The 27,229-nt window shown below is 33.2% G+C and overlaps 1 protein-coding gene across 3 annotated transcripts in view; it reads left to right on the top strand.

Moving 5' to 3' along the window:
• Positions 1 to 27,229, top strand: part of EXOC2 (exocyst complex component 2) — a 234,013-nt gene that overhangs the window by 73,350 nt on the left and 133,434 nt on the right. For all 3 annotated transcript variants that reach the window (XM_074199429.1, XM_074199428.1, XM_074199430.1), the window contains exons 6-9: positions 2,349 to 2,473; positions 19,912 to 19,992; positions 26,301 to 26,446; positions 26,579 to 26,660. In XM_074199429.1, coding sequence (XP_074055530.1) covers positions 2,349 to 2,473; positions 19,912 to 19,992; positions 26,301 to 26,446; positions 26,579 to 26,660 — 434 coding nt within the window. The remainder of the gene's footprint in view (positions 1 to 2,348; positions 2,474 to 19,911; positions 19,993 to 26,300; positions 26,447 to 26,578; positions 26,661 to 27,229) is intronic.

Genomic DNA, 27,229 nt, shown 5'->3' with positions numbered 1-27,229 from the left:
CTAGGTGGTGCAGTGGATAGAGCACTGGTCCTGGAGTCAGGAGTACCTTGGTTCAAATCCAGCCTCAGATACTTAATAATTACCTAGCTGTGTGGCCTTGGGTAAGCCACTTAATTCTACTTGCCTTGCAAAAAAAAAAAAACTAAAAAAAACTTGCCTTGAAATAGCAGGAAAGAAGCCTTGACTCTTTAATTTCAGATATTCAGATTTTTTTGCTTACTGTTTAAATTTAACCTATTCATAATGTTAAGATACTCACATCAAGGGGAGTGGCTAGGTGGCACAGTGGATAAAGCACCAGCCCTGGAGTCAGGAGTACCTGAGTTCAAATCTGGCCTCAGACACTTTATAATTACCTAGCTGTGTGGCCTTGGGCAAGTCACTTTAACTCCATTACCTTGCAAAAACCTAAAAAAAAAAATCAGTACTTATTCACAAGATGGAGTTGTAATTTTAAACAACTAAAATACTCTTTCACTCTCAAATTTATTAAAATTATTTTTTAGGGGGCAGCTGGGTGACAAAGTGGGTAAGAGCACCAGCCTATCTGGATTCAAATCCAGCCTCAGACACTTAAAAATTGCCTGGCTATGTGACTTTGGGAAAGTCACTTAACCCCATTGACTTAAATAAATAAAATTTTTTAAAAAATTAAATAAATTTTAAAGATCATTTCATAATCTTTTATACTATATATTTAAGGTATGAAAACAAATGTACATTAGTTAGGGAAAACTTTTTTTTGTACTTGTGATAAAACTAAACTTTAATAAGTTTTTTTTTGCAAGGCAATAGGGTTAAGTGACTTGCCCAAGGTCACACAGGGAATTATTAAGTATCTGAGGTCCGATTTGAACTCATGTCCTCCTGACTCCAGGGCCAGGGCTCTATCCACTGCGCCACCTAGCTGCCCAAAACAAAGTTTTTATAACAAAATGTTGCCTGATAAGTTTCTGTGGGAAGGAAATTAGAGCCAAATTATATTTGTGGGTTGTTTTTGCTTAAAAACAAAAAATTGAAATGAGCTCTGTTTTAGACTTATAAATACATTGTACTTGAGAATATATTCAGTGTTGGGTCTTTCAGTTTCTACTTAAAAATCTAATTTTTCCAGCCTAATTGAAAAGGAAACCTTGTGTTTCCCATTCTTTTCTTTGTAAACTAAAGTTTGAATACCTTGTCCTCAGTTATTTAACCTCTGAGTTACCCTGCTAGTCAGTTAGATGACAGATCCATAAGATATCATTACTATTATTTTTGATTTTGTTCATTATTTGTTCATCTTAGGGACTGACTTTTGCAAAGAGATGGCATGGATAATAATATTTTTAGACTGTAACACAGAGTGATTAATTAAATATGCAGTAGAATTTATCCTTTTAAAATTTTATACATGAACAGAACAGTAATCTTTTTTTAAGGAAGATTTTTTTTTAAGAAAGATTTTATTTATTGAGTTTTATAAATTTCCCCTATTCTTGCTTCCCTCCCCCCCACCCCCACCCCCCACAGAAGGCATTCTGTTAGTCTGTTATACATTGATCTTAGTTGAATGTGATGACAGAGAAATCATATCCTTAAGGAAGAAAAATAATGACACTTCTTTGAAAAATCTCTAGATTAATTATTTTCATTTTAAACTCCAGAGTTAATTGGATAAAGACTTTGTACAGAGAAACCATTACCTGGAATCAATGTTCAATACAGCCTTGGAGTGCATTAGCTGCTACATCACACAAATCACCATAATGAAATTGACTCTAAATCGTTTTCAGACAAATTCATGTCTCATCATCCCTCCCCATCTTGTTATTATGAAATTGATTTTTTGGACCCAAGTATAAGATTTAATCTTTATCCAAATTGAATTTCATCTTACTAGATTTAGCCCAGTACTCTAACCTTTCAGAGTCCTTTTGAATCCTGACCCTGTTAATCTGGTGTTGTCCCATCCAACTTTGTGTGCTGCCTGCACATTTAGTCAGAATGCCACCCGTAGCTTTAGAGAGTTCTTTGATAAAAATAACAAACAGCATTTGCACATATATATTAAATACATATATTTTATATATGTTTCCAAGTGGCCAAATATGTTTTTGAAAATGCCATTTGAGTTTTACATAGCTGACCTTTTATGTATTTGGGAATCTAAGGTCCTATGATAAATTTAAAAGTATGAACACATTAGAATTTGAAAGCTTTTTGTTTTTAATCTGATAGGTTTTGTACTCTGATTGTCTCTTAAAATAGATTATAACATAATGTGAATCTTGTGCTTAATGTATTATCTGACATTATTGTTCATAAGTACAAGTACTAAACATTTGTTTCTATTTGTGTAATTTCAGCTTTGAGCAGCTCAAAATGGCAGTCAGCAACCTGAAGAAACAAGCGAACAAGAAAAATGAAGGGAGTCTGGCATATGTGAAAGGAGGGCTAAGCACTTTTTTTGAGGCACAAGATGCCCTCTCAGGTAAATTGATACTCAGAATCATCTGCTAGGAGCTTCAATAATAGAAACATGACACTGTGTTTGCAGAATATTTATGGTGTGCTACATTCATTCTGTATTTTTATAAAAGTGGAGATCTAATAAGCACCATAAAAACTTTTTGCAGACTAAGCTAAAAACCCTTTGAAGGTTTGGTGCTTTAAATCTTTGCATCTGAGGCTTTTGTTTTGACCCTTCTAACATGTGTGAGATGAGAGATTATTTTTTCTATTGGTGTTTCTCAAATCTTTTGGACTGATAAGAATACTGAATTCTAATAGATAAAACCCAAGAATTTTTTTTTAACATTTGTATTTAGTTATAGTAGTATTTAGTATAGCATAGTATAGAGCAGGTTAACTTTAAAAGTTTAACCCAATGTGTATAGAATGAGAAGACTGTTGATTTTCTATTGCTTTTCTCACTTCCTTTTCTGTATTATTTCCCAAATGTAGCAAAGTCTATATGGTCTTCAAGTTTGAAAAAAGGATAAATAGATCAAGTACTGAATTAAACCAGTAAAATAAATTATTTTAATTCAGAGTATTTTGTTTTATTATTTTATTTTTTAAATGCTGCCTTAAGTTAGCAAAAGTTATTTTACCAATAACTTAATTACTTTTAAAACTCATATTCCTTTTTTTCTTTTTCAACTTTTGTTATTTTTCAAAGTCCAGAGTCAGTATTTCTCCTGCACTAGATGATTTGCAAGGTCTCTTTACAATCCTCAGAAAATAATGAAATCATATAACAGAAAGGATCTTTAAATGAAACAAGAGAATATTTGGTATCACCAAGTTTTCTGTTTTCCCCATAATTCTGTCTTTTTCTTATGCCTTTTCTTCTAGGCTTTGAGGCAGATAGATATGTTCCATGAACAAGTGAAAAATAAGCATACTTGAACAGAATTTATTTAATATTGCCATCGAATAAGATTTTTTTTTTAGATTTTTCAAGGCGATGGGGTTAAGTGACTTGCCCAAGGCCACACGGCTAGGTAATTATTAAGTGTCTGAGTTCGGATTTGAACTCAGGTACTCCTGACTCCAAGGCTAGTGCTCTATCCACTGCACCACCTAGCTGCCCCCAAATGAGATTTTAAACATTTAATACAGCACGCACAATATAATGGTTACTGACCACATGTTGGGAATAGGATCTAGACTTGTAATTTCATTGATACAGATACTCCTAGGTGAGAAAACCTTATTTATCAAGGCAAATTGGCACCTTCTCTGCAACTTGCAGTTTAAAAGTGTTGCCCAGAGCACTAAGAAGTTAAAGTGCCTTATCCATGGTTTCATAGCCAAGATGTCTTGAATCTAGGTTTTCTTGGTTTTGATGTCAGCTTTTATCCACTGTAACATACTACCTCTCTCCTTTGATCATTTGCCATAAATAGTGATCAGTTCTATTCTATAATTACCATTGTATGAATATAACCAAATCAAAATTTTGTTGAATTAGGTTTTTTTTTTTCTGGTATCTGTGAACTTTTTTTCTGTTATCCATTGCAAAATTTAATTATATTATAAAATTAATCCTAATCCTAAATTCTTTTCTATACTGTCCTATATTTTGTTGGAAAATAAATTAATTTTAATAAATTCTGCAAAATGGTGTATATATATGTGAAAGTTAAATTTTACTCATTTAGGAGATGAATTCTCTCTTCACATATATGTGTATATATATATACACACACACATATATATATATATGTGTATATATATCCCTTTATTTTAAAGACAATTTGCATAGTAGCCAAAAATACCTAAAATAATGAAATTTTAAGAGTTTAACATTTTTGCTCAATTTTTTTCTCAAGTTCCATTTCATTATTTGATGATTATATTGTTGTTTCAATAGAGTATTAAATGGAAATTAAACTGCCAAGAGTTGAAGAGAAAAGTGATTGGGAAATGGAGTAATTGGATATAAATACATTCAAAGGAAAAAGATAAAAAAGATAATAGATTCAGAACTGGGAGGAACTTCAGAGGCCACCAAGTCCAAAATCTCTCCTCCTGTCTGTTTTATACATAGCTAAAGAAACTTTGAAGGAATAGTTAAAGGTGATTTTTTTTATTCTGGGACTCCAGAGGTTTTAATCTTTATGATTTCCTTCCATAAGGAGGATGAAAAATTCTGAATCACCTGAGCAACAAGATGGAAAGCTAGACATTTTCTCTGCTCCATATGACCTCTCAAACCTCTCCAAAACCAAAACAGAAATTATACACCAAAGATAAAGCAACTTCAGAGTCTCCTTGATTTAGGAAACCCAAATCCAACAGAAGGTTAAAGAAACAAAAATCTATGAATTGCTGCTTATTTACCTTGAGCTGATACTTCCTATACTAGCATCAAAGCTGAATTAGCAAATCAGAGGACCATACACAGGTTTGCCACAAAACTCATGCCAACACTTGGTTTTCCCTCACTTTTTCTAGCACCATGGAGGCACAAAGCTGTGGAATTTTGCTTCACCTTTATAAGCTGAGCTACAGCCCTCCAAGAGCAAAATTCTATCAGGGCCTGCAACCCAGAAACAGTAGCACTGCAAAACTCTAAAGTGGAGCTCCCAAGGAAAACAGACTCTGAACGATCTGTGTTGGATCAGAGAACTAAGGAACAAAGGTGGTGGGCTAAGTCTCTAGGACAGGAAATTGCATATAGATTATTCAGCATTCCACCAACTCTGAGGGAAAGAGTATAGTAACCCAACTGAAACTACCCAAGAGTCAGTGAAGGCAGAGACCTAAGCTGGTGAACCATGAACTGCCCAGTGTGGAAGAAGGCTTTGAGATCCAGCCCCCAAAGAACCAATAAAGAAAATGGAAGGCTAAGAGGAAAAGAGAGAAAGAAACAAATTACCAAAGATTTCAGGAAGAAGAGAATTCAAAGACCTCAATCATAAACAGGGGGATAAAAACTGTAACAGAAGGAAATCTGGTCTCCAGATCTTGTAATAGATATTGAATAATAAAGGAAGATTATCCAACATTTGAGGAGACACACATGACTCTATAGAATTTGAGAATATGAAACCATGATATGTTGTTTGTTAGTTGTTTAAAAGAGAAATGTGGGGGCGGCTAGGTGGCGCAGTGGATAAAGCACCGGCCCTGAAATCAGGAGTACCTGGGTTCAAGTCTGGTCTCAGACACTTAATAATTACCTAGCTGTGTGGCCCTGGGCAAGCCACTTAACCCCATTTGCCTTGCAAAAAAACCTAAAAAAAAAAAAGAAATGTGAATTATGAAGCAGAATGTATGTCCCAAACAGGAAAAAGAACAAACAGAATAGAAAAACTTTAATCTACTATGATAAGCCTCATCAAAATAACAGAAATTAACAGTAGATTGGAAATGCAAAAAAATGCAAAAAAAAACCAGAAGTGGATAACTGAGAAGAGAAGCAAAAATAATAGCATTAAAAGAAAATATCTAACTATGCAAACAAAACATGCTGATTTTGAGGACAGGGTAGGTTACTAAGTTCCCAAAAGAATATGACAGGACAAAAAACTTTAACACCATAATGCAGAAAATAATATAATTTACTCAGAACTTCTATATATAGAAAATGAAATTCCAATTGAAAGAATTCACAGAGTGTCTCTAGGGAAAAAAATCTAAGACTGCAAGGTCCAAGACATACAGTGATTTAATATTTCAGTTAAGAAACAATAGGTTTTACAAGGTGTCAGAAGAAATGCAAATACAAAGGATAGGACATTCAGATAACCAAAGACTATTCCACACCCATTAGAAAAAAAGAAGGAGGAAATGGAGCAGTTTTCTAAAGGAAAAAGGAAAAGGAAGAATTTTCTGAAGAGCAGTGAAGCTCAGGATGTAGCCCTGGGTGACCTAATCAATAAAATTCATACAGGACAAAAGATGAACATTCAATAATAAAGGAGAATTTAAAATATTTTTAGGAAAAAAAATACAGTTGAAGAGATTTTTTTTTGCCTTCCCAACAGTAGAAATACAGGAGAAATGAATAAATGTAGCAGATAAAACTGATGACAGTGACAGCCAATAAAAAACTTCTTTCTGAACATACATGAGGAGACAGGGTGAAAGTGGCAATCTGGCGGAAGGAACAGTGAAGAGGCAGATAGCAGGCATTATAGATGGAACCTGGAAATATCCTGCTTATAGGTAAATCAACGCTTTTTTTTTTAATGGGACTATATTACAACATGGGGAAGGTTTATAAAAGGAGGAAGAGGAAAACAGGAATAGAAAGGAGGAAGTGATGTGCTGGGATCAAATCAAAAGCTAACAATGAGGGAAAGGTGACCTCTTTTGTCTCAGAAAGAGAAGAGCTTCAAGGGAGTAGGTGAGAAAGAAGGAAGGAAGATTGAAAAGGGAAGAGGGAAAGGAAGGAGGCCTTACTTTGGAGGTAGAAGGGGACTGGGACTCCACTAATGAATGCTCCTTTGGCTGAAGAGAAATTGAATAATGAAGAGAGAGAAAAGAACTTTATCCTGAGAGGCCAGGGGAATTGGGTGCTTGAAAAGTCTCCAGGGAGGTAGAGAGCTTGATGCATGGAGGAATACCAGTATATAGACATCAGGCGTATGTAGAAAAAAGGGAGGGCATAGATCACTGTTGGATTGTATAATGAGAGATGTGTCAAGGGAGGGATCCCACTTTGACCTAGTATTCTCTCTTGACACCTGCAGTAATTGGTATTGTTCCAGAAGTGAAAAACAATGGAAAAGGGGTATCCATGGAACAAATTCTAAAAAGTTGGCAGAAAACAACTTTTTAGAACCTAGAATGGAAACCTTTGAAGTTTTGATTTCATGAAAAATAGAGAAAAAAGAAACTGCATTGTTTAGAGGGTCTAAATTATAGATAGATAATGAAGAAAAAGAAATTCTTTTTGGAAAGGGACATAAAAATGAAATTAAAAAAAGATTGAGTAAGATTTACAGGGAGAGAAAGGGAAGAAGGAAGCTACTTAACTAAATGAAATTTTAAAAAAAGATGGGGAAGAAATATATAACCAGATAAAAGCAAGAGAGAAAGAACTAATAAAACTCTAAAGGTAATGGGGTCACAAATAAAAGGAATCAGGGATGAAAGTAAGAGAATCATTGTGAATAGGGCAACATTAAAAAAGAAGATTAAAGTAAAGTAAGTAGAGGAACCTAATACTCTATTTCCAGGAGAAGAGGGGAAGAAAGTCATAACAAAAAAAATTTTAGAAATAGAAAACGAAATAAACTTAAACTCTTATAATTTTAAATGTAAATGGATTAAATCAATAATACAAAGAGTGACAGATTGAATAAGGGAAAATACTCTACAATCTGTTGCTTACAAGAAATACATTTTTTAAAACAAAGACATTTGGAAAATAAAATAGCACAATAAAATTGGATGGAAAATTTATTTTACTATGTATGAGGCAAATCCCTAACAGAAATTTCAATCATGTGATGAATCAAAACATTAAAAATATATAAAGAGACAAAGAAATTAAAGGAAAATTGAAACAAATAATGGTGCTGAATAATTGAACTAAATTGAACTAACAATTGAAACTAAAGGAACAATTAAAATAAACAATTGTACTGAAAGGAACAGTTAAAAAACAAAACTATCAATAAAAAAGTATGCTTTTTTATGAGACTATATTACAAAATGGGGAGGGCTCATAAAAAGAGGTAGTGGAATAGAGAGGAGGATATGATGTGCTCTGTGATCTAAGCTGAATGTGATGAGAGAGAAATCATATCCTTAAGGAAAAGTAGGGCTATGCCACCTTCTTTGTACTTTTTTTTCATTAAATCCCTGGAAATTTTTGACTTTTTATTTCTCCATATGAATTTGCTTGCAATTTTTTCTAGCCCATTAAAGTAATTTTTTGGAATTTTGATTGGTAGGGCACTAAATAAGTAGTTTAATTTTGGTAGAAATGTCATTTTTTTACATTAGCTCAGCCTGTGCATAAGCAGTTGATATTTTCCCAGTTATTTAAATCTGATTTTATTTGTGTGAGAAGTGTTTTGAAATTGTTTTCAAAAAGTTTCTGAGTCTGCCTTGGCAGGTAGACTTCCAAATATTTTATATTGTCTGAACTTACTTTGAAAGGGATTTTTCTTTCTAGCTCTTTCTGCTGCATCTTGCTAGTCATGTATAGAAATGTTGAGGATTTATGAGGGTTTATTTTATATCCTGCAACTTTGCTAAAGTTGCTAACTATTTCTAGTAGTTTTTTAGATGATTTCTTGGGATTCTCTAGGTATACTACTATCATGTCATCTGCAAAGAGTGAGACTTTTGTCTTCCTTCCCAATTCTAATTCCTTCAATTTCTTTTTCTTCTCTTATTGCTGAAGCCAACATTTCTAATACAATATTGAATAGTAGTAGTGATAATGGGCATCCTTGTTTTATCCCCATCTCTTTGAGAATGCCTCTAGCCTCTCTCTATTGAATATAATGCTTGTTGATGGTTTCAGATAGATACTACTTAATATTCTAAGGAACAGTCCATTTATTCCTAAGCTCTCTAATGCTTTAGTAGGAATGGGTGCTATATTTTGTCAAAGGCTTTTTCAGCATCTATTGATATAATCATATGATTTCTGATAGGTTTGTTATTGATACAATTAATTATACTAACAGTTTTCCTAATATTGAACCAACTCTGCATTCCTGAGGTAAATCCTACTTGGTCATAATGTATTAACCTAGTGATAACTTGTTGTAATCATTTTACTAAGATTTTATTTAGGATTTTTATATCTATATTCATCAGAGAGATAGGTCTATAATTTTCTTTTTCTCTTTTAGCTCTTCCTGGTTTAGGTATCAGCACCATATTAGTGTCATAGAAAGCATTAGGCAGAGTTCTGTCTCCACTTATTTTTCCAAAGAGTTTATATAGAATTGGATCCAATTGTTTGATAGAATTCACTTGTGAACCCATCTGGCCCTGGAGATTTCTTCTTAGGGAATTGTTGAATTTCTTTTTTTCTGAGATAGGAATTTTTTAGGTATTTAATTTCCTCTTCATTTAATCTGGGCAACTTTTATTTTTGTAAATATTCATCTATTTCACTTAGATTATCAAATTTATTGGCATAGAGTTGGGCAAAATAATTCTGAATTATTATTTTAATTTCCTCTTCCTTGATGGTAAGTTCATCTTTTTTCATTTATGATACTAGCATTGTGGTTTTCTTCTTTCTTTTTTTTTAAATCAAATTAACCAGTGGTGTATCAATTTTACTGTTTTTTCATAAAACCAATGCTTGGTTTTATTTATTAGTTCAATAGTTTTCTTGCTTTCAGTTTTATTAATTTCTCCTTTAATTTTTAGAATTTCTAATTTATTTAATTGAGGGGTTTTAATTTATTCTGTCTCTAATTTTTTTTAGTCACATGTTTAGTTCATTGATTTCCTCTTTCTCTAATTTATTCATGTAAGCATTTAAAGATATAATATATCACCTGACAGCTGTCTTGGCTGTATCCCATAAGTTTTGGTATGTTGTATCATTATTGTCATCTAGGATGAAATAATTAATTCTTTATATAATTTGTTATTTGATCCGCTCATTCTTTAAAATGATGTTATTTAGTTTACAGTTAGTTTGGGGTCTATATCTCCTCCAATATTGCATGTGATTTTTATTGCATTATGATCTGAGAAAGTTGTATTCACTATTTCTGCCTTTCTGCAATTGATTATTAGGTTTTTATGCCCTAGTACACTGTCAATTTTGCAGGAAAAAAAAAGTAGATTCCTTTCTGTCCACATTCAGTTTCCTCTATAGGTCTATCATGTCTAGGTTTTCTAACATTCTGTTTACCTCCTTAACTTTCTTCTTGTTTATTTTATGATTAGATTTATCTAAATCTGAGAGTGGGAGGTTGAGGTCTCCCACCAGTAGAGTCTTGCTGTCTATATCTTCCTGTAATTCCTTCAAGTTCTCCAAGAATTTGGATGCTATGCCATTTGGTGCATGTATATTTAGTATTGAAATTACTTTATTATCTATGGTACCTTTTAGGAGGACATAGTTTCCGTCTTTATCTCTTTTAATGATATTTATTTTTGCAGCTGCTTTGTCTGAGATAAGGATTGCTACCCCTACTTTTTTCACTTCAGCTGAAGCAAAATATATTTTGCTCCAACCTAGCTTTACTCAATATGTATCTCTCTGCTTCAAATGAGTTTCTTCTAAAGCAGCATATTACAGGATTCTGGTTATTAATCTACTCTGATATTTGCTTTTTTTGTTTGTTTTGTAAGGCAAATGGGGTTAAGTGGCTGGCCCAAGGCCACACAGCTAGGTAATTATTAAGTGTCTGAGACCAGATTTGAACCCAGGTGCTTCTGACTCTAGGGCTGGTGCTTTGTCCCCTATGCCACCTAGCCACCCCTATTTGCTTATGTTTTAAGGGAGAGTTCATCCCATTCCCATCCAAAGTTATAATTACTCTCCATGCTATCTTCCTTGTTTGTATTTTCCCTATTTTTTCACTTTATCCATATTCCCCATTATTTTGTTTCTGAATGCCACCCCCTTCAGTGTGTTTGCCCTCCTATATCCAACCCCCTCCCCTTTCTTTCCCCTTTCCTTTGCCCTTTCTTCCTTCCCTTCCTTCTGTTTGGTTCCCTTTCCTTCCTCCCTCCCCTTTTCCCCTTTTAATACTTGAAAGGTAAGATAAGTTTCTTAACTGACTGTATGTATGTTAACTTTAAGCTAAATCTGATGAAAGTAAGATTCAGGCAGTTCTCAACCTCCTCCCTTCTTCCCTTCTATTGCAATAGGTCCTTTGTACCTCCTAATGTAATGAGTTTTACCCCATTCAGTCTCCTCCATCTTCCCATCTCTTTACGGACCCCCTTTTTAAGGAGATATTGTTTTTAAATCATTCTATCTGAGTCACAGAGAAGTCATGAGTGTCCATCACTTCTGGCTAAGTATATTCTCTCTAATAGTTACAATTCTTGAGTCTTTCTCCCAGGTAGGGATATAGCCAGTTTCATCTTATTGGATAGCAGTTTGTTTGTTTGTTTTGGATAGCAGGTTTTTTTCCTTTACTTTTTTTTAAACCTTTTCATGTGCCTCTTAGTTCTCCTGTTTGAAGTCCAAATTTTCTATTTAGCTCTCTGGTCTTTTCATCAGGAAAGGTTGGCAGTCTCCTAATTCATTAAATGTCCATCTTTTCCCCGGAAGAAAAGGCTCAGTTTCGCCTGATAGTGAATTCTTGGCTGTATTCCAAGCTTTTTGGAATATCATATTCCAGGCCCTTCAGTCCCTTAATGGTGATCTAGCTAGGTCCTGTGTAATCCTTACTGTGGTACCTTGGTATCTAAATTGTTTCTTTCTGGAAAATCTACAGGATTTTCTCCTTTTTTTCTGCTAATTCTGGAATTTGGCCACAATATTCCTTGGTGTTTTCATTTCAGGATCCCTTTCTGGAGGGGTTCAATGTATTCTTTCAACAACTATTTTGCCCTCTGGTTCCATGATGTCAGGGCAATTTTCCATCACTAAGTCCTGTAATAATAAGTCCAGGCTTTTTTTTTCTCTTTAATATTTTCAGGAAGCCCAGTGATTCTTATGTTGTCTCTCCTTGTTATATTCTTGAGGTCAGTGGTTTTGTCTATGAGGTATTTTACATTTTCTTCTATTTTTTTAAGATTTCAGTTTTGTTTATCAGATTCTTGTCGTTTCATGAAGTTATTAGTTTCCACAGACTCCATTCTTTTTTTAGAGAAGAATTTTCTTCATTTACCTTTTGCAACTCCTTTTCCAAGTGGTCAATTCTATTTTTGAAAGAGTTTTCCATTTGACCAATTGAACTTTTGAGAGAATTATTTTCTTTTTGCATTTGTCCAATTGTATTTTTCATGAATTTGTTTTCTTGTTGAAAGGTGTTAATTTTCTCTCCCAAATTTTCCAATTGATTTTTAAACTCCTTCTTGATTTCTTCAAGGAAGTCTTTCCTGTGCTGGACACCAGATCATATAAGAATTTTCCTATGGACCTCACCTTTCTACTCACCCTTCTTCATTTTCCTGAGATCTTGTGTTGGGGGGAGGGGCTGGTTCACCAAAGTTTGGTATTGAGATCCCTAGAAGTTTTGCTAAGTTTAATAACTCCAAGTGGACTGGCCAGTAGGGGGCGCTAGAAGCTTTGCTCACTGGGCTTAGTAACTCCAAGTGGTCTGACCAGTTATGGGTGATGGGTGCTTTCTCTGAAGTGTTTGTGACCTTGACTTGAGGCCCTCTCCCTTGGCCTAGAGGGGCTAGATGGTGCTTCTACTAGATACTTTTATCTTTGAATAATGTGGGCTATGCCCTGGGGCAAGATAGTTACTCTCCCTTTTCCACTCTCCCCTGAGCCTGAGGAGGAGGGGGCCTATTACTGTGTTTGTTCTTGGATGAGGACTTCACTGAAGTGAAAGTATGGAGTCTGAGGTCCTTCAGACCAGAGGAGCCCAGGGGATCAATGTCTGTTACTGTCCACACTGGAACTTACCCTCCTGCCCTGCTGGAGTGCCCCAGACCATCAGTCCCACAGCCAAAGCCTGCACGCCCCAATTGGCTCTTAGACTGCAGCTCCCCACAGTCAAGGTCTCTGTGGCTGATCCTAGGTTAGTGTGGCTGTCTCCCCTCCTGGCAGGCTCTCTGCTTTCTGATCCCAGCTCACCCAAGATCTCCAAAGACAAACTTTGAGGTAGATGTTCTTCTCCTAGCTTCTTTTTTGGGGGGGGTTGTCAATCGAATTTCTGATAAGAGGTTTGTTTCATATTATATATGAGGGAAGACCAGGAGACCTTAGCACAGTGTCTGTCTTCTCTCAGCCATCTTGGCTGGAAGTCCTATGTATTTCTTTACATGGAACTTATATAAAAATCTCCCATGTACTAGAATGCAGAGGTATTACAAATAAATGCAAAAAAGTAGAAATATTTAGTATATTTTTGATAAATCATAATGCAATAAAAATTGAAATTGTGTCAGGGATCCAAACAAAAAAAAAAAGACTTAAATGTAGACTTAACAATAAAATTTTAACTAATGAGAGAATCAAATAATAAATCATAGAAGCAATAATTACATAAAAGAAACTGATAATGATGAAATAACAATCCAAAGTTTCTGAGATTGAGCTAACACAGTCCTTGGGGGGAAAATCATATCCTTACAGGCATACATTAATGAATCAGAAAAAAGATTAATGAACTGAATATGCTTTTTAAATTACAAAATCAACAAACCTAAAATAAGTGCAAAAGAGGAGTTATTAAAAATTTTATTGCAGATAGAATTGGAAACAAGAAAGCATGATTTTTTTTTCAGGTTTTTGCAAGGCAAATGGGGTTAAGTGGCTTGCCCAAGGCCACACAGCTAGGTAATTATTAAGTGTCTGAGACCAGATTTGAACCCAGGTACTCCTGACTCCAGGGCTGGTGCTTTATCCACTACGCCACCTAGCCACCCCTCAAAGCATGATTCTTATCCTTCCTGGTGGCAAAAATATGTGACTGCATTATCAGGACCTTTTCAAAACATTGCTATGCTGTGCTGCCCATACCAATTTATTGTCCTTTATGCTGGGAAACATTCATAATGGCATGAATTTGGCAGTGAAGTATTAAATATCACAATAGAGAAAGTGGAAGATTCAAAGGAAAACTTCATCCACTTAAGCAATTTTGCTGTAGAGTGGTTCCATTTGCCTTTTAATTGTGAGCAAAAAAACATATTGGGAAAAGGGTGTTTATTCTTTGAATGACTGCCATACAAAACATTTAGTGCCTTTACTATTTGCCTCATCTTTTCTTTATGATTTTTCAAACTGAAATGAAAATGTCTCAATGTACAACACCTGCCAAAAGTAAAAATTGAATTTTATTGTTGCTTCCAAAATGTCCTTAATATGTTGTTTTGCAGTTTTGCACGGGGCGGGGGAACCATTAGTATATTTCTTTGCTTTTTATAAAAGTTGACACAGTTTCCTTTTAACAAAAAATGTTAAGTTTTAAACTGTATAATCTCTTCTTCTCAAGTAACATAAAATTTTAGTTGCCTTTTTCAGAGACCTTTTTTAGGCTCATTCTAGAAAGTAATTTTTTTTTTCTGTTTAGTGTGACCATTTCCCCAACTCTAGGGAAAAAGCAAATATTTGTAAAGGTGAAGTATATTACAGCATAAGTGATTAAAAGTAAGTATTGTAATCATCCAAGTATATAACTTTAGATTTGTTAGCTGTTTTGTTCAGATTCATCATTCAGTTTTTGTGGGACTTGAAAAACTTTACATAAATGAGTCTTTTTTTTCCAGGATAAAATATTGAGTATTTTCCTTTAAGACCTGTTGTACTCATAACTATAGTTTTGTTGGCATTCAGTATTTTTTAAAGTTATATCAACATATTTGGCGCCACTGTCATTGAATATAAAAATGATGAACTGTTGAAAGAAGTATAGTCAGGGATTTAGAGACTCTGTGACAATAATCAAAAGAAGGAAATGATGTATAATTTTGTTCCAATGTAACCAAATGAATAGGAAGAGTATTGAGGGGAAAAGAAGGTACTTGATGCTAAGGCAAACAAAATATACAGTCAGTTAGCAGTTTAAAATTATAATGTTAAAGAAGCAAAATGAATCCCAAGAGCATTGAAACATAGCCCTTCTTGAATCTTTTCAGGGATATGCTTTATTCATCTTCAGCAAGGTGAACAGAATTTATTCACTAGGCCAAAACAAAAATTTTTTGCTTTCTTTTAGCCAATACCAAATGAATTAGGAGGAAGGGATAACTGAATGAGGATTAACCTTTCATTTCATTACTGGTGGAGGTTAGATACTTTTATGACTAGAATAAAGACTTCAGTTTTCAGAATTATTGAATTATTTTCTAACTTTGCATTGAATTCTTTTTATTGGAAAATAATTTTATGGCTGATTAAGAATTCACATGCTGCTTTTGTCTTATCTCCTATTTTCAGGACAGAAGCACCAATTTTGAATAATGAAATCATTTCAGAATCCCTAGGATCTTAGGAAAGGAATAAACTTTTTTAAGTCATGTAGTTCAATCTCCTCATTTTACAGATGGGGGAACTGAGGTCCAGAAAAATGACTGACCCAAACCCCAGAGCTAGTCAAGGGCAGTCAGAAGAAGAAGAAGTTGCTTGTGTATTCATTTTAAACAATTAATTACCTGCTATATTCAATGACCTGTTAAAGATTCATAGATGAAACAAAACAGTCCCTGCCCACAAGGGACTCAAAGTCTAGTAGAGGTTATAAGTCAAGTACACAAAGAGCTGCAATGAAATTATAAATACCTCCTTGTGGCACACCGTATAGTACTAATACCATATGGTCTTTTTCAACAGACTGTCTAAGCATGTACATTATACACATCTGCTGGTGATTATTTTTGAATCCATGTGTAAGACTTATATTTATCCCTATCTCAATATATTATCCTATTTTATCTAGTCAGGTGAACAGGCCATTTTCCCTCAATACATTACACTCCTATTTTGCTTTTCATTTTTGTCTGCCAAAGTGCCTTGTAAAGACTAGTAAAGAATTAAACATTTTTTGATTGATTGACTTATCCTTCCTGTTTTATCATCACATATTTGATAAGTGTGTATCACCTGTGTTTTCTGCTAAATGATTGATAAGTGTCTTCAGTAGAACAGAGCCAAGAGTATATATTGTATATCACTATACTAGAAACAGTAGGTTTTTATCATTTTATTTGCTCTTATAAATTACAAAATATTTGGCATATAATAAGTGCTTAATAAATACTTGTTAATGGACTAACATTATTAACTCTCCATTTCATTTCAAAGTAGGATAAATGATTAAAATATATTGTGAGTCAATTATATTCACTAGATGGGGGGGTTGCAGTTTTCAACAGCTTCCTCTTTAAAAAAGCATTTAATGAATTTTTTTATAATGCATTATACTACCAAATGTAGATATTGCCCAAACTTCATGTTTTAAAATAGTTTCTCACATTGGGAAAAAAAAGAAAAATCGTGCTCATTGAACTTTTAGTTTTTTCTTTTTCTTTTTTTTTGCATTATGTAATTTAGAAAGTGTTTACCAATCAAACAAAAGGCCAGTAGACATTTAGTTATTTAATTTCCTGAAAAATATGATAGCTTTATCAGATTCCAATGTCTTGGGAAGCTAGGTGGAAAGTGAATAGAGCACTGACCCTGGAGTCAGGAGGGCCTGAGTTCAAATCCAGCCTTGGGCAAGCCACTTAACCCCATTGCCTTAAATAAAAAAATAAAAAAAAAATTCCAATGTCTCCTCTCCCCTTATGTTTGACTGACAGTTTGAATAGCACAGTTAATGTGGAGATGTTTGCAAGCACATTTGCTTTGTCATCAGACGTAGATGATAAACTGAGCTGAAGGAGACCTAAGTTCACCTCAGTGTGACCTCCCTTCAGTGAGGGGTCTTGTCCAAGTCAGTGGGTGAGGCTGTGTGTGGCTGTGGTGAGGCAGCATTTCATCACCACTGTCAAGCCACATGGAGCATCCTCAGAAGTGGAGCTTTGCAAATATAAGGACTCTTTTCTGAGTAAGAATTAAAATTAAGAAAACGATGACATTTATAATTAATAGCAGGGAACTCTGCTTTGATGCCATTTTGTAGCTATTTACATCCTATGTTTTATTTAATTGATGTTATATTATTAAAGTAATTTAACATTAATAGACACATTTTCTGTGATACTGTTAATACATTATCTATTTTTTTAAAGATGCTCTTAGTCTTTAATCATCTATTGATTATTTGCTTGTCATATCCTATTTTCTTTTTCCTTTCTTTGTATTGCTATCATTCTATTAAGATTCTATTTGGAATAGTGCCAAACAACCTTAGAGAGAAAGAGCACTGACTTTGGAGTCAGGAGGACCTGAGTTCAAATCTGGACTCAGACACTTAATAATTACCTAGCTGTGTGACCTTGGGCAAGTCACATCAGCCCCATTACCTTAAATAAAATAAAAATTTTAAAAAAGAACTAGTGCAGAATTCTAGGAAACTTTATGAGGGGATGGGGATAGAAGAGGCCTCTTTTTAGTCTTCATTTACTATGGTGCTCACTACTATAGCTACAGCCTGTGTAATAATAATCTTCCTTTGGCAGAGTGATTGATGGTTGTCCCAGTCAAAGTGCACTCTACAAATTTAATCCATCTTCTCTTATAGTGTTTTTTTTACTAAGGGAATTTAATTCTTGTATATTATACATTGTCAGCTTTACTAGGACCACACACACACACACACACACACACACACACACACACATATATGTATATATATATACGTATATATATATGTAAATTTGTAAAACTTTTCATGAATACACTTAACATAATTGAAACTTTCTACATTTGAGTGAATGATTTTGTACCAATAAACCTTTTATTCATTCTTGGTATGAAAAAACATGAAACAGTTCGTTCTCCCAAGAAATTTGTATTCTACTGCTACAATATAACTTTGATTACTGGAGTGATTTTACATATATATTTATATAAATATATATGTACACATATAGAGAGAGACATACACATATATGTATGTTCATATATATATTTGCATGTATATATATATATGTGAAATCTGTATGTAGATTAACAATCTAGATTATATAAAGGACAATTACTTCCTTTAAATTCTTCAAGGGAAAGAAGTAACTTCTTAGAATTAAGGATGATTATTGTTCAATTGTGTATGATTCTTGGGATTTTCTTGGCAAGGTACTGGAGTGGTTTGCCATTTCCTTTTCCAGTTCATTTTACATATGAGGAAGTAGAGTTAAGTGAGTTGCCTAGGGTTACATGGCTAGTAAGTGAATGAGATCAGATTTGAACTCAAGAAAAGAATTCTTCCTGATACCAAGACTGGTACTCTATGCACAGCACCACCTAGTTACTCTGAATGAATAATTAAGGTATTATTGAATATAACTGCCTTTGTAATACTAAAGTGTACTGAAATGCAAAATACAAAAAGAAACGAGAAAACTTTCCTATATCCTTTGTTTACTGTTAATTTTATCTCAAAGAATACCCAAGAAAAGATAGAAATTCAGCCAGTTGATTTTTCTGCTGAGCTTTAAGAGATTAAGTGATTTTTCCTATGGTCATAGAATCTTGGGATTTCAAAGCTCTAATTACTCAGTAATTTAAATGATTTATAAATTCTTTACTTGAGTATGTACTACACAGATGCAAATTGCACCAATTTTAAGACTGTGGCCCAGACTACTGAGATCAAAAGAATTCATTATCTTTTGGCTCATGTGATGTTGCTGAACCTCTCCAAATTTAGTGACCATGATTCTGGGACAAGAAACATGGAATAACATTCTAAATAGGAGATTAAGATTATCTACATAGTTAAAACCTTTTAAAACCATTTTGTATTTTTTCATTTATTGGTCTATTTAGGAACTTGAGTAGTGAAAGACTTTTTACTAAGATCAGCTACAGAATTTAAAAGAATAGTAAACATAGGCAGTAATTTTGGATCCATGGAGCAAGTGAACAACACATTCTTTGCCAGTCTAATTTTTAATCTTTAACTCAAATTTGTTTCTCTTCTTACAGATAAAGATTATGGGTTCAAGTTTTTCTTCCATACAGATTTAAATTTTTTTTTTAAGAAAGAAACATTGGGTGGGTGGGGTGACTAGGTGGCACAGTAGATAGAGCACTGGTCCTGGAGTCAGGAGTACCTGAGTTCAAATCTGGCCTCAGACACTTAATAATTACCTAGCTCTGTGGCCTCAAGCAAGCTGCTTAATTAACCCCATTACCTTGCCAAAAGAAAAAAGAAAAGAAAGAAACATTAGTTCTGTTTTTAAAATGAAAACAAAAAAGCATTTCAGAGTTCCCTAAAGCTAGGAAATTACAAGTCTAGTTCCCATCCCTATCCTATTACAGAGGTGAATTTTTTCCAACTTTTCATTGAAGTTGGTAGAATTTCTGCTTTGCACCTGAGCAAAACAAAGATTTACAAGGTGACTTTAAAAATAAGGTCACTTGCCATCATGTAGAAACAGAGTGCAGGGTGCCAAACTGTCTGTTATAATTTCTACATTTCTTTTCTAAAGTCAATTGTTTTTATTGCTCAACCTTAAGAGAGTAAATGAGTAAAATGTGTATATGATGTGTTATTTTAATAGAACTAAACTGTGAATAAATTTGGCTGTATCTGACTGGTTACTTTGCAAACTGTCGCATGTTTGTGTTATTCCTCTCTAGCAGTGAAAATAATATGATCTTTTTTTGTTGAAAGCTGTTTAAAGTTGTCATTTTGATGTAATGGGTTCTCAACCATTAAAATGGCCTGCATTTTAACTTGACATTTATTCTAGCTATCCATCAAAAACTGGAAGCGGATGGAACAGAAAAAGTAGAAGGATCTATGACGCAAAAACTGGAGAATGTTCTGAACAGTAAGTTTTATTTTCCTACCAGAAACTATCTATGGACTTTGCTTCAGAGTAACAAACACTAATTTGTATTTTAGTGCTTACTTCAGGATCGTATTAATGTAATTAAGAAAAGGATAATAAAAATACTAGATTCTCACACCATTTTCCTGATGTGTCATAATTTGAAAGAATATGTAAATATCTAAAAAAGTAAAAACTGGTATAATGAAAAATATAAATAGCCTTGTAGCTTTTGATCCAATGAAAAGATATTCAAGCATTTGCTTTTCTCAAAATTTTCATCTTTTATATCACTGCATTTTCAATACAACTTGCCATTATAGCAACCTTAAAAGTAATTTATTCATGCTAGAATAAAACAATAATCAACAACTAGAATTTTACAACACTATGTGCCATGCACTGTGCTAAACACTTTACACTTATTATTTCATTCGATCCTCACAACAGTCCTGGGAGATAGATGCTATTATTATCCTTATTTTACAGATGAGGAAATTGAGGTAAGCATAGGCTGAGTGACTTGCCCAGGATAACACATCTAGTATGTATCTGAGGTTGAATTTGGACTTGCATCTTTCTAACTCCAGGTCTGACACACTATCCACTGTGTCACATAACTGCTCCTGGACAGGTAATATGTTAATCTTCAATGTAGCTACAATTTCTTTTGTTCTTTACTAGAAAAATCCCTTAAGTCACTTGATGCTCAATCAGGAGTTGGTCAGATAATAATGATAATAATAATAATAATTATTATATTTATAGTCATAACATCTGTGTAGTACTTAAATTTTGCAAGTCACTTTATAAATATTATCTCATTTTCTTAATCACATTAACCCTCAGAGATAGGTGCTATTATTATATCTGTTTTACAGAAACTGAGAAAAGTTAATTGATTTGCCCTGCATCACACAGCTGGTATCTTGAGACCAATGATCTCTCTATCCACTGAACCGCCTAACAGTCTTTGCCACTACTGAATATTGATCTGCTTGTGATTCCTAAGTGCTGAGCTTACAGTTTTATGATGAGAACAAAAGGAGCCAGAACAAAGTTAGCAATCTAAAATAAGCAGATATTAGATACATTGGATTACAAAAATTTCCTTTGACGTCAAGGATTATATTGAATACTACCACTGATCGTTATAGCTGCCCAATCCTCCATTCTCTCTGGGGTAAAGGGCCCAGTATAACTGGATTGCTTTAGTTATCTTATTAGTTTTATCTGCTGCCATAATTCATGACATAGATGTGACCCTCAGCTTATTAGGCTTCAGGTATGGTCAGCAACTGATTGTGTATCTCTGGTCTCAAGTTGAGCTTAGGTATGAATAGATCCATTACCAGAAGTTAAGCCAAAAGGTAATCATTTTTTTCTCCACTATAGATTGTCATGAAAAATATCTACTAAAATGGAATTTAAGGAATGAAGTTTAGTTTGACTTGCTCTCAAATTCATTTTTTGTACATATGCTAAATTGTTCAACTTTAAGTATAATGTAGGAGACAAGATTTTGATTTCAGAAGAACCCAGTACTTGCTTTCATTGAACCTTTTCCCTTAAAAGTAGGACTTCTGAACATGAATATTTTATCTATACCTTTACCTTAATGTTATTCAGCAAATGTAGTTGATCACTTCAGAGGCTTAGTGCTCCAACAATATTAGGATCAGTCTTCCAGATTAAACTATCTGGGAAGCTGTCACACCTACCATGGGTTATGACAGCTGCAGTGCTGGAATTACTCTATTGCAGTTAAAAGTTCCTGATATCGTTTTTGCATCTGGTTCTCACAACTGGAGTTGTGAGAACCATATGGGAAGATTAAGGATATCATTGAGTAATAGAGAGGACTATTGAATTTAGGATCAAGTTGCAAGATTTAGTCTCAGACACCAGAGCAGTGAGTATGAAATAGTTGTGTACTCATGTCATAAGTAGATATTAAAAAGTCTTGAAGAATACTTCTTAACTTTGTACATATACACAGCCTTATTTCCCTCACTGTGTCCTTTTGTGTCTTCTCAGTCAACCTCTTTTCCAGTTCTTTCAGTATCCCTGTATCCATCCTTTCCTTTCTCACCCTGAAAATCTCAATTGCAAGTGTATATACCTAAATTTTTAAAAATATTCCTGCATTTTCATCCTAAATCTAAGCCTTCTACTTGATCATTTCTTCTCTCAACTCCAGCATTCTTCCCAAATTGAAAGAACTTTCTAAACTCAAGCTTCCTGAGACCATACCTGCTTTATCATTAATGCATTTCCAGTTAGCATTGTAGTTTTGTCATTTGTGTTATTTAACTCAAGAAGGTGAGGTCATGATTTTGAGTATGTGACCCATTTACAGCTGTTTACCACTCCATAGCTCTAGACTCCATCCTTGACCACAGCTTCCCAATGTTATTGAAGTACAGGTGCAGGTGAAATTGTACAAGTGTAAACCTGTTATCCCTAATAGAAAAAACTGTGTGCCTGATGGATAATATATCAATAGCATTATTTTCATAGGTGAGAGGTTCATTGTTATGGAAAGCTTTGAGTTACTTAGAATTCAAATGAGACCACATACTAGACAAATGTAAATCTATTATCCCTAATAGGAAAAAAACTGTGTACCTGACATAATGTAGTATATCAGTAATATAGTATAATTATATTGGTGAGAGGTACACTGTTATGGAAGCTTTGAGTTACTTAGAATTAATGGATCTGCAGAAATTTTCAGATGTCAAAATTATTGTGCGTTACATGTATTAATTTATCAATTCCATGTTATCTTATAAACATAATGCCCTTATGCCTTTCATATCTAATGTTATTTGTCCAAGACAGCAATCTATTTCTTAAGCTAGATATGAAGTTTACCCCCCCAAGTATGAATTACCATTAGAATTTAATTTTTCTAAAAAGAGAGATTTTAAAATTCTATTAGGAAATTTAAAAAATATCACTTAGACATTATCTTTGATTAATGTCAATACTTGCTTGGTGTATGTTCATTAAAATATAGTTTTGTTTTTTCACAATTAAAAATGTGATTCTGGTGACATCTAGATATCTCTCAACTTTATCTAATTTTACTAATATTACTCATGTAACCTATATTCCAGTCAAAATTAACTGTTCTTTGCTTCCCATTCTCATGATATGCATTTCAATACACATACATACACACACACACACACACACACACACACACACACACACACACATAGATAAACACATTTTTTTATTTTTTCCATGCCAGTCCCAGTAACTGGAATTAGTTTCCCCCTGCCTTTATTTATCTCTCTCTCTCTCTCCAATGCTTGATATCCATCCCCTTAAGACCCAACCCCTCATCATGTCCTATCCAGCTGAAAGCCTTCTCTCTAGTCTTAGATTTCTTTGTTTTAACCTCTCCTTTGCATATATTTCAAATGTATATTACACGTGGAATGTGTCATAACTATGCATATATATATTTTACTTCTTATTCTCTTCTTATTACTTCCAGTCATATGCTACCTGCCCCCCCACCCCACACACATGGTTTAAATTCCTGGAAAGGAAGATCAATCAGTTACAATTAAATTTACCTTAGGTTCTCTATCAACCCATATAATGTCTTATATTTTGCTGCTACAGAATCTTTTCCCATTGTATTTTCCAAGACCTGGAAATTTAAAAAAAAAAATAAAAGACTACTTCAGTTGGTACTTGAATTTTCTGTTACTCAGTAAGCATGACTTTTAAGGCTCAGTACCTGCACCTTTTATAAGATGTTCATTTTCTCACCTGAAACTTGTATTGTAATACTCGTATGTCCATTTGTTTGAAAATATTGCCTTCCTTACCCTCAGAACGCCAACTCCAAATGGTCAAATTCTTTAAGATTCTTTTAGCTAGGAAGTTAATTGTACAAAATTCCTCAAGTAACCCACTTCTTAAATATTTAAGTCTTCTTTTTACTTAAAGAGGAATAATCATGTGTCACATAAAGTAATAATGCATAGAAAGTGCTATTAAAAGTTAAAAAAAGATTACATGCAAATATAAATTGTAATTTTAAAATTGTTTTAAACTGTGATTTCTTTTAGTAGAAAATATCCATTCACTAAGGTCTTAACATTAGTGCTTATTGCTCATATAGGTAAAGTGACTCATATTAAATTTGTAAATGTTTAAATTGGTGTCAAAAATTTTACCACACAGGAATGTATTTATGAAATTCATGGAATTTAATAGGATAACGTACACATTTTCATTTTATATGCACATTTTTGATGTCTAAATAAATTATAGTAGTCTAATTCTTCACCTTTGTATAGCTTGTTGCATTTTAAAAAATACTATTAAGCTATTCACTTTTTGACACTTTGGAGCTGAAATTGAAAACTCTTGAAGATAAAAATATTTCTTCTAGCAACATCCTTAAAATTCTCATACCTATCAAGTGGCATCATCATATTGATTGAGATAGAAAAACAAAAGTGAGAAAAACCTAAGTTGTGATCATTTTCTCAATCATTGGTTTCTACCATTTTTTAAATGTTATAGTTGTTGGCATCAGTTTTTCAAAATTTCTTTTTTGCCTTTTTAATAAGCTATCCTCATTTTTTGTTATATACATTCATTGAACTGTCAATTGCACAGGGGATCATTAAATTAGTTTTGTTTTATGACTCCATTTCAAAAAATCTCAGTAGGAAATTATCCTCTAGTTTTTTTGTTTTATTTTTTTGTTTCCCTGTAGTTACAAAGTGCTTTTTTTGGTGTCAATACATTTTAATCTTTTAATTATCTTCTGGGTTACTTTGGAAGTTAATTTATATTTTTTACTTTTATTGCATTAAAATATAGCTAATAAGTTAAACAATTGCTTAATCTCTTAAGGAGTAACTTTATATAATGAGGAAAAATTATTTTTGATCTCCTGTATTGTTTGAGCAGAACTCCTGCCATCATGCCAAAAAAAAAAAAAATTCTTAGTGATGTTTAGTTTTATCCTCAAACGAAAAAAAATTGAAAGCCCATTCTACACATCTGCTCATTTATATGTCTACTATTCAAGAAGTTTTTATATTGGGGAAAAAAATCAATAAACAAGCACTTCATAATTTTCTTTTAAGGGAAAAACTTCTGCTCTAGGCATATTTCAAATATTCGTCTAGCCATTTTTATAAGATTTGGAGACTGGGGCAGAATGGCATGTATACGCTACAAGCATATGTATTAAAATCAGAATATTTTACATGAAATAGTGTGTGTTGAATAGTGGTGGCTATCTTGACAAAACAAAGTTTTTACATCAGACTTTTAAATTTTCAACAGAGTTTCAACATTATTTAGATAAAATAATTATTTTACAAAGACGACTTTTAACATGATCAGGCCACCCACAGTGTTGACTAGAGAATATGGCATGCAAACCACCCAGTGAGACTGATGTAATTTTTTCATCTTTGCTTAAAGTATAGTCACTAGACCAGATAATGTAGAAAGTTTTGATAGGCAGTGATCAAACAAGCAAAAACAGTTTAACCTTTCTCCCTTTTTCCTTGTGACTAATTAAAAATAATTCATAAGGTGAAAAATTTCAACTATTTCTGCATAAAATAAATTTTACTTAGGATTTCTGATGAAGCAGTCCTTTCATTATTGTGATTCACATAGATATGAGAATTTATTCACCATAAGAATTGCGTAGTGTCCAACTACTTATTGAAATGAAAAAATGCAGGGCTATCCATTTTTAAAAATAGATGCACCTTTTAAAATATATGCATTAAATTGTATTAAGCTAAGTGATCTTTATAATTTGTACCTTTTTCCTGTTATGAAATATTTTAAGCAATATGTATACTTAATATTTTCCTCAAAAATCTCTTTTTTCTGTTGCACTTATGACCAAACATCTAAATATCAAATTCATGGAATGTAATTGTTATAGTTTTGCTAATGTGCTAGAAAGGGTACATTCTATATTAATCAAGCTAACCTAATTGCTGATATTTACTATAAAATTTAGAGTACTTGTTAAAATAAACTATAAGTTCACCACAGTGAAATTAAGCACTTAAGTTTGAAAAATGTGGTTTTTAATTGTATAGAGCTCTTACCACATTAAGGCTTAAGAAGTCAAGATTGAAATTGGATTTCAGTAAACTGTTGCACATTCCCAATGTACCTGATTTTGAAAAAAAACACATAAAAATGCAAAAGTGTGGCAATTTGATTCTAAAGACTGAATAAATTTTCTCTTGATTAAAATATTTCTTCCTTAGTTTTTTTTTTAAATTGTTATTTTAAAATAGGAGCAAGTAACACTGCAGATACATTGTTTCAAGAAGTCTTGGGCAGAAAGGACAAAGCAGATTCTACTAGAAATGCGTTAAACGTTCTTCAGCGTTTTAAGTTTCTCTTCAACCTTCCTCTAAGTATTGAAAGGAATATTCAAAAGGTAGTATGTATACACAAAATATAGAGACCTATTTATTTATTTTAAAGGCATGCTGTTTATCAATTTTTAAAAGTTTAATTAGATCTATTTTTATTGAGCTATACTGACAGTCTCTAAAACATTATTTTAAAGGGTGATTATGATGTAGTCATTAATGACTATGAAAAAGCCAAGTCTCTCTTTGGGAAAACGGAGGTGCAAGTTTTCAAGAAATGTAAGAATTTGTTTATTACTTTTAGGTTTTCAACTTTCCTTTTATAGGAAGATTGGGGAACTTATAATTCTGCAAAGAATGTTACATGTGTTTTAACTTGTGCAAAGAATGTTATATGTGTTTATTCGGTGCTCTCTTTAGAATTTGGAACAACTATTTTAAACAATAACTTGAGCAGAGTTTCTAACTAAGACATTTTATTAAGCTGTAGCATTATGAGAATCTTTCAAGCAAAGTTTTTTGGGGGGGGAGGGGATAGATTTATGATTATTCTTACTAGGGCTAAACTGATCTCTTCGGTGCCATAATTCTTTAATTCCAATGTCAGCTATATTTTTCTAATGATTTCAAAACTACTTAAATAGTAATAAATATAGAACTCACGAACATTTTCCTTCGGTTGTCTGGATAGACAGTACTTAAATGATGGATTTTAATGGTATACACACACACACACACACACACACATACACACACACGTGTATGTGTGTGTGTGTGTGTGTGTGTGTGTGTGTGTGTGTGTGTGCGCGTGCTTGCACACGTGCACCTTAGGCTATGATTCTATGTGA

This window comes from Macrotis lagotis, chromosome X, assembly GCF_037893015.1.
Source record: "Macrotis lagotis isolate mMagLag1 chromosome X, bilby.v1.9.chrom.fasta, whole genome shotgun sequence".
Taxonomy (NCBI): Eukaryota; Metazoa; Chordata; class Mammalia; order Peramelemorphia; family Peramelidae; genus Macrotis; species Macrotis lagotis.
The sequence above is the reverse complement of the archived record's forward strand: the minus strand, read 5'-3'. Positions and strand labels throughout refer to the sequence as shown.